The following is a 13,883-nucleotide window of genomic DNA, read 5'->3' as shown; positions in this document are numbered from 1 at the left end:
TTCAATAGCTGATTTTTTAATTTTTGATTTTTTTAAATATAAGCACTGTTTTACAAAGCTACAAGCAGGTTTCCTAAAAAGTTCTGCCACTTTGGATAATGGGGCTGCAATAATAATATTGCACCAACAGGAGGAACTTCACTTTCACAAAATGCAAGTACTGAGGGTCTGAGCAAGGGCTGATAAACTGAAGACATGAACACACTGAAGTCATGATCACAGGAGAGAGAAAATCCATCATTTCAGATTCGGTAACTTACATGTCACATGCAGAACAGTGGTGGCAGCGGTCAGGTTTGATTAGCTGGCATCGATCACAGTATCTGATTGCTGCATTCAAGTGGCAAGGGTCAAGTCATTAGAACTCATTCAATTTTACAAAGGTTTTCCCCCTTAACATGAACTGAATCTTGAAGAGCGTCTTGCCTTCCCCTGCCACACCTATTCTCACAGACTTTGATACACCCACTCTCATATGATATGTACTTTTGATTTTTTTCAGAAATGTAACATATGAAACATTTTCATCTATTACTACTGTACTGAGTCCATTTCCATTTACTCTTTGGCTCCCCAGTCTTCCCATCCTTCATCCTCTGGCACTGATCCCCTATCGCTTGCTTTCTTTCACCTCTGGATAGGGTACTCAGGCATCCCAATGTAAAACTACACTCTTTCAGCAAGCCAACTTTCTGCATTAGCTTTCTTTATCCTCTTCAGCAAACAGGAACTAGCAGACTGTTGAGCAAATGAGCTCTTCCTCATCTTTCCTGGATATTTTTAAACAAGCCTTCAGGCTCTTCTCAATGGAAATAAGACACCAGCCCAGGCAGTTTGAAAGGAGGAGGAAAGCCAACACCTACAGCTAAGCAGAACTGCTAAGAGCTGGCAAGAGCTTCCCAGACCACTCCAGGAACTTAAGACTGGTATTCCCTTAAAGGGAAGCTTGTATTAAAAAAAGCCAGGTGTCCTTAGACTTTGTTTGGAAAGTCACAGTAAACTTTGGTAACAGTTATTCTGAGTAGTTTATGTTTTTGGAAAACTCTACAGCATTGCTAGTTTCAAGAAAGAGAAACATATATATGTATAAAAGCTAGATTTTTTGAAGAATATACATATGTATAAGACAGCAGTTTCACAGATCATTCATATAGAAGTTGGAATAAAAATGCCTATACATATTTTAAAGGCAAATACAGAAATAGCCCATAACTAGCTTTGTACTGAATTACAGATGGGAACGAAACAACACGTTTTTGTTCTTAAATTCTACCCTTAAGTATGACGTTTCTGCTCCTGCTGAACTGAGACAGCTCAGAAAAAGAAGTTTAAAGGGCAATATGAATGATTATATAAAATTGAGTATAAAAAAGTTGAATTTTCTCTGTTTCTAGCTGTATTGACTGTATTCTCTGCTGTGTTTATTTTTATAGCCACAATTAGAAATAAATGTTGTCATCTATCTGCTTGCTAGAAGAGGATTTGTTTGGTTTTTGTTTGTGTTTTTTTTTAATTCCAAATACTGGCTACATGTTGAGATCCCCAAACAAAGGACTCCAGTTTCTCTTGCAGGGAGAGAAAACAGCCCAAACAAATCAGAAAACAGGGTCATGGCCTTTGCAATATGCGCTTAATAGATTGTACATTCAGTGACATCAAATGAATTTCACTGAATTAAACTAGCAGCTTCAGAAGCACAGATTTATCTTTCTATCTCACCTCTCGATGCTGTTGTCGTATAGATAGGCAAGTCTTTAGCAGCTCTTCTCAAAATCTCCTGCTGGGATTCTGGTCTCTCTTCTTTTTCATATTGTTCTTTATCAGCTTTTGACAAGCAGAACTAGGAGAGAGGGAGAAAATAGAATGAAGGAAAGAGATTAATTATTACTTGTGTAATAATAATACTTGTGTCGAGCTCCAAGGAAAAGATGCTATGTATCTTAACCCTATGTCTTCGGACAACTACCACCCACCAGCCCCAAAAACCCCACATAAAGAAAAAAGAATGCTACAGGAATTACAGGAAATCCTCAAAACTCCATGACAGCCCCGAGCATGTTTTGAAGAAAGTAATCTTTATCTCTATTCCATTATCTATGGCATTTTCCCTTCAACACAAAGGTAGCCAGAGACTCAGGAGAGTTTTAAGATGATGCAACCTTTCCTTTAACTCCTGATATGCATAAATTAAGCCATCTGTGAACAAGAGGAAGGTGCAACAGTCCTTGGTTGCTACAGGGCACTAAAGTTCTCTTATCCCACTTCCTTTCTTGGACTTATAAAGGGGTACAAGATAGAAGAGTGGGAAAGGAAGGGAGGGAGCCCTCATGGCTTCAACACAGAAGTTAAGAGTTTAACTGGAATTTTTACTTGGGAGTAGTCAGAACTAGTCTCAAAATCCATGAGCTCTCAAAATCCATGAGCTGTATTGAAAGTGATTTCAGCAAAGCCTGTACAGTTTCAGAGAGAGTTACAATTCTGAGTAAAGCATGAGGACCATTCCTGTTGAAGCCTCACTGAAACGTAAAGCTTTACCAGAAGAACCTGGAGAGCTCTCACCCACTCGTGAGACACCTCATTTGATATCCACTGAAATTATCAGATTTACCATTAAGCCCCACAAAACCCAGTGTGCTGACAAGCCCCTGCAGAGTTGGGGCTGAACTCACTATTTCCTTTGGTATTTTTCTGTTCTGAAGCATTTTTAAACTCTGAGCTTCCCGCATGGACTACAAGAGCCCTTTTTATGAGCACACATAAAGTATTCATGGTAGTGAGTGGAAAATGCTGTGTGTGCAACTGGAACAAAAACTGGCTTAGTGTGGTTTAATATGACCATATTTTCCTACCAAGAACATATATGATTATTTCACATGGACTTTCCTCTCAGCCTGTACTTTTTCCTCTTTTGGATTAGTGTCAGTTGGCAAGCAACAATGAAGACTCCACTTACAGAAAGGAGGAAGCAAGACGACATTGCTGCAATTTCTCCGCGTTATTTTTTAACTCAATAATTAATGCAAATAAGTTGCCTCATGTCTCAGAACCTAGTTAAGTCTCCTGTTACATACAGTATCATGCCAGTTATTGAGCCTACCCACCATTCAAGGGTGAAACATGAAACATACTCCCCTTTTAAATAATCAGAAACAAGGATCAAACTATGCAAAGAGTGAAATTAAATTTTAGCATTTCAGTCATCGACAAGAGTTTGACCTAATCTTTTAATATCTGTCCCTAAGCTAGATATTTACTCAAATATGAAAACTGGAGATGCTCACATCAAAAGTTTAAGACAGATATGAAGCACCAAACTGAGCTGCAATATGCCTTCCTCCCTGTCACCCTTGTGAGTCTGCTAGGTGACCAAATGCCTGTCTCCATGACCTGCAATCAAGCAGAGGTTGCATTAAACATGAAATACTACTTCTAGATGACATTTCTATGGCAAACCATTAATGCACAGACAAGGAACTAAATCACAAGATTTTAAACTTTTTTAATTTGTCCAAGTAACATCATAATATTGCTCAAAAAACTCTGAGTAAGATTTTGGTTTTCCGAAAAGCTAGATTTCTGTTCTAGTTTCAGAAATTAATACAGTCATGAGACCACAGTCTCTCTGGACAATAGCAGGATATGTTCAAAGGCATCAAAAGTTGTCTGTTACCACATAGCTAAGAGAATTTCCAATGAGGTTCCAGCAGTTCTTATTGAAAACAGAAAGAGTCCCTTTGTTTCCTTCCTCTTTCTGGATCTTGTGTAACGTTGATTGTTCTTTCTCATGACAAACGTACAGGGATTACACTAAGACAACAGCAGCTGCAAAATATTTTTTTAGTTCAATAGTAAGATCACAGGATGCTATTTGTTTTGCAAGAATGGCTAATTTGAATAACTAAAAATATATACATTCGCACTCTCATACAATGGGGAGATTCTGAAGTCAGGTTTTAAGTAAAACCAGCATAAATTACTCACTGGTACACGAACAGAAGGGATTTGCCCAGAGAGAAAAAAAATGGTGATTTTTTTTTTGGTTGGTTGGTTTTTGGTGGTTTTTTTTTGGTGTGTGTTGTTTGTTGTTGTGGGTGTGTGTTTTTTTTTTCTTTTTCTTTTTAAAGCTAGCTGTAGAAGAAAATTGTGTTAAATCTGATCTACCCCCACGTTTCATGTAGGAAATATTCATTACATGTCATATGCCCAAACTGTCCCCTTCACTCACCGAATATGAAAAGCTTGCTACAACATTACTGTAACCACAGGATAAGTACTGTCAGAAGAAGTTTTTCATTATTGAAGAATCCATGTAGACAGTAAAAGTTACTAGGCATTAGCTTTATGAGCAGCTCTAGCTCATATAGCTTTACAAAACCTGATTAACATGGTTCCAACCACACTTCAATTAGCTAACCTGGTTAACTTCATCATTTTTCTGTGGAACCGTCCAGATAAAGCCAAAACAAACTACCCTGAAAACAAGTCCCGTTGAATTTTTAGGTTTAATAATTCAGTACTACTCTTTTTGCTTAGCTAAACAGCAGAATAGCCTTTAGCTTTTTTCAATTTATATTCTGTAGCTTTCTATGATACAGAACTCTAAGCCAAAAAAGCAGAGCAGTGTCTGCTTTTCCTTCGAAGCATAGTTTTAACTCTTTTCAAAAATGTTTAGGGTTGACATTAGCACTGAAAGTCAGTCTTGCCAAAAACAGCATAAAAATTCAACCCCCATAGAGCAACCAAAACCTCAAACAGTTTAGCCAATTTAAAAGCTTTAAAAAGACAAGGAAGGGAAGTATTTTAAATTTGGTGCCAGTATTTAATCCTTACACACACACCCCCCTTTGACAAAATAGAAAACAAGGTAATCCTTGTAAATCCGTCTCAGGCTTATTGCAATTAATACTGTTCTTTTTCAAAACAAAACTTCTTACAGTCATCATGCATTCTTTTGCCATATGTAAAGCTCCTTTATGCATCTGATTCTCAATTGTCACTAACTCTTAACCCTTGACTTAGTAGTAAGCGGTTCAGTCCTCCAGGTTATGAGTATACATTGCATTACTACTTTATCTTAGTCAAACAAAGGCCAAAACTGCCTAAAATGGAAATACAAAAATGATGACACTGTATTTGTCCATGTTAAAAATTCCAGGTTTCATGCAAGCTACTTCACAGCAAAGCACTGTACATGACTGTCAAACTTGTGATGAATTAAACACACATTTCATATAAGGAAACATCATTACACAACGCATCCAGTATTTTAAGAGTAATTTTATAATTTTCATTTATGATACACTGTCACGCTGTTCTATTTTAGATAAAGAGAAGGGAAAGGTGAATCATGCAGTACTGCAAACAAGTTTCATCACTGAAAACAGATCAGCTATTTATAAAAAAGGCATTGGTATTTTTCTAATGTTATATTTACCTCATTAGAGGGGGATGCAGGAGATGTGAAAATTGTCTTCCAATAGGACCAAACAAACATGACAAACGACAGATGAAAAACCACCAGGTAGACAACTGCAATAAAATACAAATAAGAGTTCAGTGAATATAGCTGAAAAGAACAAGAAATAAAATCCCTGATCTTTGATGAGCGCGAAACTACCACACTATGAATCACCTGATAAAATTAAGGTATATTAAACCCTTTTCCCTAAGTAGACTTAGCACTCTAGGAGTGGTCACTTTAACAAAATTAAAAATCATCAAATGTGATGGTTGCTGTTCCTCAAGGAAATAATATGCTTTTACTTATGATTCCAAAACAGACTTCGAAGGGAAAAAACCCAAACCGACCAAAAAAACCCCCAACAAAACCAGAACTGAACACGTCTTCACCTGTGGCATGTAAGTGATTATCCTTTTTGGATAAAGAAAATGCTACAATTCCATTCTAGATGATAGTAAAGTATTTGATAATTGACCTATAGGATTCAATTTAATTTCTACTTCTAACAGAAACAGCACAGCATTATGCCATTGTAGAAGGCACTGGTCATCAATGACAGTAAAAACTCCAAACCGGGGGTTTGGAGAGGACTGCATGCCGGGATGAGAGCTGTCTGCAAGTTAAAAATTGTCCAAGTATCTTCTTTCAAATTGTCAGAGGAATATAATCCAGAAAAGTCCTGCTATTACAGCAGTGGCAACAAAACGTAGATGGCTTTAGTAGAGAGCTCAATCACTTTATGAATGGGTCTGTGTGATACGGTTGCCTTAAAGACTAGAAACCCAGACCTTATGATCCGGTAAGCTTCTTCCAATCTTGTTTCCTCTAACAGTTTCTTTTACCACTTGTCAAGAGGAAACAGATCAGTTGTGCCAGAGTAGTAAGCCTTAAAAAAGTCATCATACTAAATATTTACATTATCTTCACTTATATTATCTTCAGTTGCAGGAAGAAGGAAACCTGACCTACTTTCCCGTGCACATAAAGGGAGTCCTTTACGAAGCCATATGACATACTTCATGGATGGCAGAACAGGATCAAAACTTTGGAAACTTCCAACAGCTCAGAAAATGCTTGTGCACAGTCACAGAAGACATGGTCTTAATTTATCATCTTTCAGGATACTCATTGCTTGTTGCAGTAAAAAACCCAAACAAACTGTATTTGAGCTTTCTTCACAGAATTACGCTTTTTACCTTTGCTTCTGACTCCTCCAACCTTACAGTCAGATTTGGCAAATTTTCAGCTGTGGAGCTGACTGAAAAGGGAAGAAACAAAACCTTTTTTCTAAAGCCATCCTAAAATTGTCATCCTGATAGGAAAGAACTTGTGTATCCCTATACCAGGCACTGCATAATTAGAAATTGTCTTTTAATAAAAACATACCATATACATTCCAACATAATGTGGTTAAGCAATTAAAGCATGAGAAAATGGTTTGGAAAAGAGGAGAAAAGGACTCAAAATTAGAGTGGAATCAGCTGCACAGATCAGAGCTTCAGAAGAGAAAAGAGTGAGAGGAGTGGAATAGAAGGAAAGAGAAAACGAGACACGGGAGGGCAGGGCACGGCAAAACTTACGCAGTAAACAGTTCTATTCTGTCCATAAAAATCACACCCAGAATTCAGATTCTTTTGAAGGATTATTTTTAGTGCACACACAATACTCCAAATAGCAGAACATCAAAGTCTTGTCACAGGCTGTAAATGCCCCAACACCACACAGAGTAACAGGCACCAAGGCCGGCTGCAGCAAGGGTAAGGATCTACGCCACTGCTAGCAGTATTTACTAGAGAGAGGCAGCTCTTAAAGTGCTCTTGCAATAACTGAGATCTTGCAATCTGTCACCATCATTAAAAGCCAAGGGCCAACTCAAGGAAGAGCAAGACTTTCACAGCTGCACCAGTGACAGGCACCACCCAGTCTAGAGAAAGAGCCTGCAACTGGCAGTCCACACTGGCCCCGCACTGAGTAAATTCTTGCTTCTTTTCCCCCTCCTGTGCTGCCATTTGTACTGTGATAACAGGTATCCGTCCTGTCAGTGCTCCCCAAGAAATGAGAGGCAGGGAAGATACCATTTTTGAAGGCTTTAGTTATTGGCAGTCCATTTACCCACTGTTTTGGGTAGCAGTATCTCCTCTGCGGACTAATCCCTGAAGCATAGAATGACAGAATGGTTTGGGTTGGAAGGGACCTCAAAGATCATCTAGTCCCAACCTCCCTGCCATGGGCAGGGACACCCTCCAATACACCAGGTTGCTCAAAGCCCCATCCAACCTGGCCTTGAACACTTCCAGGGATGGGGCATCCACAGCTTCTCTGGGGAACCTGTTCCAGTGCCTCACCACCCTCAGAGTGAAGAATTTCTTCCTTAGATCTAATCTAAATCTGCCCTCTTTCAGTTTAAAGCCATTGCCCCTTGTCTTATCACCATATACTCCTTGTAAAAAGTTTCTCTCCAGCTTTCCTGTAGGCCCCCTTTAAGTACTGGAAGGCTGCTATAAGATCACCCCAGAGCCTTCTCTTCTCCAGGCTGAACAGCCCCAACTCTCTTGCATTAGTTTCCCACACAAATATAAACCAACCTCATTCCTATTCAGCTCACTTTCTTCTAATTACAAGTTAGATGGAAAATATGTTGAAAACCTCACAACCCAATATCTGCCAGTTTAGCCAGACTTAGAGTCATAAGGAATGCCTGTCATAATGTCATAAGGGAATCAAGGATTCTTGGTGCCATGCTGTGACCAAGTGGAGACACTTCTCTTTAAAAGCACCAATGCATATTAAATCATAATTTATGCCTTTAGGAGGACAATGTCTTAAGACATGCTCTTAGAATCCTCCTAAAATATGCTCCTAAAATAGCCCTCCTAAGACCTGTCCTTAACATCCTTTTCTGAATCATTCTTAATACTACTTTCAAGACAGAGTCAGATTACAGAGATGTAATAATATATAACAGAAGTTTATTACATTGTTAAGAGAGATTCAGAGTTGACTTTATTCCCCTATCCTAATGGATATAAATCTACACAAGAATATGAAATTAAAGAAACAATTTGCCTTAACGAGGTGAAGAAATTGCCACTAATTTAATCAAAAGTTGTAATTAAGTCCTGGAGTAAAAGGATTTGAACACAGTACACCGAAATATGGAGCAAAATATATTTGCTAAGATGCACTTTATTGATTTTCATAGCAATGTTACTGGTACTTTGGCCTTTTGACTCTTCTGACATTATTTCCTGGCTATTGTGAGTTATCTTACAAGATCTTTACAAAACTTATGATAGCTTTCATTTCAAATGAAAAAAAAAGACTTCGCATCTCATTTGAAGATCAATCTCCATGGTAAAGAAATTAATGCATGCAGGATGCCTGTGACATGCTTTAGAACTGAAGGTGCAAAAAGCATGCAGGTGACAGCTATTAAAAGCCTCATAGTCAGATTCCAACAGTACTGTCAGTATCATTAATTAGTCAAGCATTTTTCTTCTCTGGTAGATTTAAGAGCACCTGCTTCAGTCAGGCAGGTACCACATTTGTATTAAAGCCAGAGATCTGACTATGCAACACCAACACCACTGCTCTGCCAGGCTTCCTTAACTAAGACATGGATCTTGCCTTTCTGGAAGAAACTAGAAAGTGAAACTGATTCTTATACAGGTCAACAGTAAAGCACAGCAGCAATCTGCAGAATTTTGTGACTTCTAGGTGAAGCCCAGCTGTGCAAAGTGATGTAAAAATCTGGGGTAAGACAAAGGTCTCATCTTGAACGGCCTATAGTTTGTTTTGAATGTTTTCCCACTCTTTCACTTCTTCATTAGAAGATGAAAGAAGATAGATTCTATGAAGGTTCCTTCCTTCCTTTCACAGTGTTCTCCTGGATGTTTCCTACCAGGAAGAAAACTGCTAGATTAGCTCCGAATTCTATGCTCTTTTGCAAAAATATTTAAGAGATGAGAGCCTCTTACTTGCGGTCTCACACTCGGAAGACAGCTCTCTGTGGATAGTCAAAATGTAAATCTATGCTTAATCTACCATTAATGTCCCCCAGTAAGCTGAAATAACTCCCAAACAGATATCCCATCAATCATTTGTATTTCTACAGGGGGAAAAAAAACAGTTTTATTGAAAACCTTTGTATTTTGAACTTCTGGAATCATCCTTTATACTACTTTTTGTTCTCAATTAAAAGAAGTGGCAGAGCAAGAATGCTGGGACTTTTTTGGTCAGTTTGTATCCCTATAAGTACTACCCACTGTGGCGTACACTTGCCAAAGCCAATACAGAGACTTAAGTAACGTTTGTCAAAACAAGGCCTTAGCCACTTCACCTGGAAATTGGAAATTATTATCTGCAGCCACTTTTGAAATGGCTGTGTTTTGCACAGTTCTAACCAGTCCTAAAGAACAGAGTTCCGAAGAATTTGGTAAGCTGTTTGGAAAACAGCAAGCAGTAGAACAACAATTCTTCCTCTTCCAAAAGTCTTTCAGGTCATAGAGTCTCTTCAGGAATAAACAGAAAGTGGAATTTTGGATCTGCTGCAGTTGCTCCTCTCTTCTTTTCTGTTCTTAGAAGGTACCCATTTAAAAATATTTGCAAACCTAACTTATAGTTGCGTTACTCACAGTCTTCTTGTCATTCCAAGCTTGTGGTACTAGAAGCTAAACAGACTCAACCTCACAATATTTACCTTGTTTCTTAGCACTATTCTACTCACTACACAGAGCTAACACATAAAGAAGTACATTTAAAATCTATGTCCCTTAAGACTTGTGTGCAACAAAACTATTCACATCTTCAAAAAAAAAAAAAATTTACCTTTTTCTGCAGTTGAAGAAATAGTAACTGGAAGAGAAAAAAAAAGATACATGGTAAGTAAATTCATATTGAATCAAAAGTTTGGCTAGAAGTGAGGTATACAACATAGCTGACTTGTTCCAAAAAGTACTTCAGGTGTCAGCAGAGCCTCCCTACCCTCCTCTGGGATAAAAGAGGAGTTACTGTTCCTAGTGCCAGCCTTTCAGCCTGGGTGAGTCAGTGGAAGAGCTGAAGAGATCCAGCTCCCTGCGCTAACCAAGTGAGCACGCTCCTTTTCACAGACATTAATTAGATAATAATTTATGCATGTTTCTCATCAGATCTGCACCTAGCAGTTTCCTGAGGCATGTCAACAACTAGGCCAACAATGTACCATTGGAAAGCAGAAAATGGAATAAAAGTTGTTCTTATAGAAGTCCCTGTGAAACTGTTATATGCAAGCTACTCCCCTTTCTTTTTTTTCCTACCACTTCTCTCTTCCTGTCACATGCTATTTTTGACTTTTTTCCCCTGACCTGAATTCTTCAGACATAGTTAAACCTCTCCACTTCCTTCTCTCCTATATCCTCATTTCCTTTTATCCCACCAGCAAATTCTATTGTTCAAATCTACCTTGTACACTGCCTGACTAGTACATCCTCCTGCCTTCAGGCTTCTCCAAAACCTTCACGCTTCATTCATCAGTTCAGGTAAGATGCTGAACAGAGAGCTGCTGTACTTAATGGGTCGCTTTGTTCGTATCACTCCCCTTGCTGGATCTCTTCTTTAGACACTGAATTCCTGAAATTCTATGAGGAAAGGATATTTACCTGACTCTTTTTCTTATACAGCAAATTTAAGCTTCTGGTCATCAGCATGAGCAAAAAGGTTAACAGAGCACACCTCGTCTACTGCAGTTGACCTCACTCCACATTGTATCCTCTCTCTCAGCTCTGACGTTTCTACCATCGTCACTCTGTGCCAGTTCAAAGGAGCTTTTTCCTGATGCACGCCAGAGTCTTAAATCTGCCTGGCTTCAGTATGCATTGCAGAGTTCCTTCTGAAGGGTTGCTTTTGTCACAGACGTGGCATATATCTCACTTAACTGCAGATATCTATAGTAAAGGGGCCTGCAACTATATTATGCAACCATGCCTCTTTTTATAGTCCACAAGAGGCATAATGAGGTGATATCTCAATGTATAGATGACTCCTTTTTGTTCAGATATGTAGGGTGTTTTTTGTGGGTTTGTTTTTTTTTTTTTTTCTTTTTCTTTCTCCCCCTCCCCCTTCCTTAAACTATCCACTCTGTCCATGGAAGCCTCTACAAATTTAATGAAAAAGGTTCTGGTTCCTTCCACCTAAAGAAGGAAGAAATTACCATTCAGAAGAGAACAAGGTTGTCTTCAACCTAAAGGAGGTCAAGCCTAAAGAATAGCTTAATTTCACATTAGTTACGCATACTTGCACATCCTCCTCCCGTGTTTCTGTCGGAAACAGGGACACAATGCACACAGAAAAACAGACCCGAAGCACCCAATTACCTGCAAAGTATGCATGTAAATATAAGAACAGGTCCAGTTGTATCATGATACAGTCTCAGTACTACTTAAGGGCACGCTATAGAAGCCGCGTTTCTTTTAAAGCAAATCCCAGGAGTGTTTTTGCTTGAAATGTTACTAATGTGTTAGTTCTCCAGTTAAAACTTTTTCAACAAAACAAGCAGAAGATGAAATCATTAAAACAGTGAAAAGTAAAACAAGCTTGCTGAGTAGGGTTGTTTGCTCAACTTAAAAAAAAAAATTAAAAGTAATTTTGATTAAGCTTTGTATTTGGCTCCTCATATATCTTAAGTAAACACCTTTGCACACAGCTGGACAAACATATTTCCCTAGATAAGAAATTAAAAAATTCTTAATTATCCTCTAACGGGATGAGAGAACATCGTTATCTATAAAACTACAGGAAATTTTTTTTACGTAATTCTGGTTAAAGCACTTCATAATCTGTAGCCTCATTTCTGCTCTCAGTACAAAACAACATTGTGAGCCAAATTTGATGTTTGAAGACTCAAAATAATGAACAGTCTTTTATATGCAGACAAAAAAAGCTTAAGATTATATCACCTGTGAGACTTCATCAAAAAGTTCCCTAAATAAACTTCATAAAAATTAATTAAAGCTTCATAGCACCAGGAAGATAATTTTTGCTTTCATACCTAGGTCCCTTAGGTCAGAATGCAGTTATTAGACTGTGCAGAACAACTGTAGTTTGGCAAACTCCTGCAGTTTGAGGTAAAAGCCAACACTGAAATACCTGTGATTTTCATCCTATATTATCTTCCTTGAATGAAATAAAAGATGATCAGTTTTCTTCTGCCTCAGAAGTTCATGCAAGTGTTTGTTTCTATTCCTTTCACCATTGTTATTCCCATTACCAGATAGATTAAATGAACAACAATCCTACTACTTGTTCAAATTCACTCAGCAAATGGCAAATCAACAGTTTTACAGGATCTTCATACTACAAAGCAAAGCCTTCCTTTAAGTAAGTTAATATTTAATCTTTACATAAACCAGACCTTTAAGTATTTGCTAGGCTGGCAATGTAACAAGCAGCTTTATACCATCAAGAAATCAATTATAGCTTTTGAACTCTGGTTCAGGAAAAACAAACACAGAACGAGACATTATCATTGTGTCCTACCATTCCTGGCCTGTAGTTTCAGTTGCAAGCATAGCTCTCTTGCTTTTCTCCTCTGCTGTTTCTAACTACTTAGACATTGCCATCAGGTTCCGCTAAATTAACAGCATTTTCACTTTAAACATTTCTAAAACACAGTTTCTTGTTTAAGGGGTGGGGTGGGGGAAATAAGCACTGCATATGATTTACATGTTTGGATGTATCGCACAAGTTAGTGTCTTCAGCTCTGCAGTCAACACAAACCTGTACATATTTCAGAAATGTAAGCATTGTTCTCTTGAGGATTTTAAAATATATCCCCATATCAGCTGTCCTGGTTTCAGCTGGGACAGAGTTAGCTCTTCTTTTTAGCAGCTAGAAGAGCTCCGTGTTTTGGTTTTAGTCTGAGACTTGCTCTGAGAACGCTGACAGCACACTGATGTTTACAGTTGGCACTGAGGTCTCAGGGACTTTTCAGCTTCCCATGTTTTTGCCAGTGTGCAGGAGCACAACAGGATAGGGGGGGAGCATAGCCAGGACAGGTGGTCCACAACTCTCCTTACGATTTGTACTTAGACTTAGGATTGAGACCAAACTGGCCAATTAGTATTCCATATCACGCAGCATCATGCCCAGTATAAAAATGAGGGTCAGCTGGAAAGAAGGGCCTTTGCTCTTTCGGGACTCTCACTTTCGGACTCTCGGAGTGCTCTGTCTTGCTCTCTCTCTCTTCTCAGGCCTCTCGCTTGTCCAGGATTGCGGTATCGGGACTCATCTGTTTTGGGATTCGGGACGAGACGGGCCACGGTCAAGGGGTGGTGAGCAATTACACCGTACATCACTTGATCGTATATATTTATCATTTTATATATCTGTATATATATAGGTAGCAATAGTAGTAAATTGTTCTTATCTCAACCCACGGGTCTCTTTT

The 13,883-nt window shown here is 38.5% G+C and overlaps 1 protein-coding gene across 5 annotated transcripts in view; it reads right to left on the bottom strand.

Annotated features, from left to right (window-relative positions):
• ZDHHC20 (zDHHC palmitoyltransferase 20) overlaps positions 1-13,883 on the bottom strand; it is a 45,652-nt gene that overhangs the window by 16,369 nt on the left and 15,400 nt on the right. For 3 of the 5 annotated variants that reach the window (XM_086621495.1, XM_086621486.1, XM_086621469.1), the window contains exons 2-5: positions 10,289-10,315; positions 5,435-5,529; positions 1,720-1,840; positions 261-330 (exon numbers count right to left, since the gene is read on the bottom strand). In XM_086621495.1, coding sequence (XP_086477621.1) covers positions 261-330; positions 1,720-1,840; positions 5,435-5,529; positions 10,289-10,315 — 313 coding nt within the window. Of the gene's footprint in view, positions 1-260; positions 331-1,719; positions 1,841-5,434; positions 5,530-6,657; positions 6,691-10,288; positions 10,316-13,883 lie in introns of those variants that run through there. The other 2 variants (XM_086621502.1, XM_086621477.1) reach the window with 2 other exon arrangements.

The sequence above is a fragment of the Tauraco erythrolophus genome, chromosome 1 (genome assembly GCF_009769465.1).
Source record: "Tauraco erythrolophus isolate bTauEry1 chromosome 1, bTauEry1.pri, whole genome shotgun sequence".
NCBI classification, from domain to species: domain Eukaryota; kingdom Metazoa; phylum Chordata; class Aves; order Musophagiformes; family Musophagidae; genus Tauraco; species Tauraco erythrolophus.
This window is presented reverse-complemented; position numbering and strand designations above follow the sequence as displayed.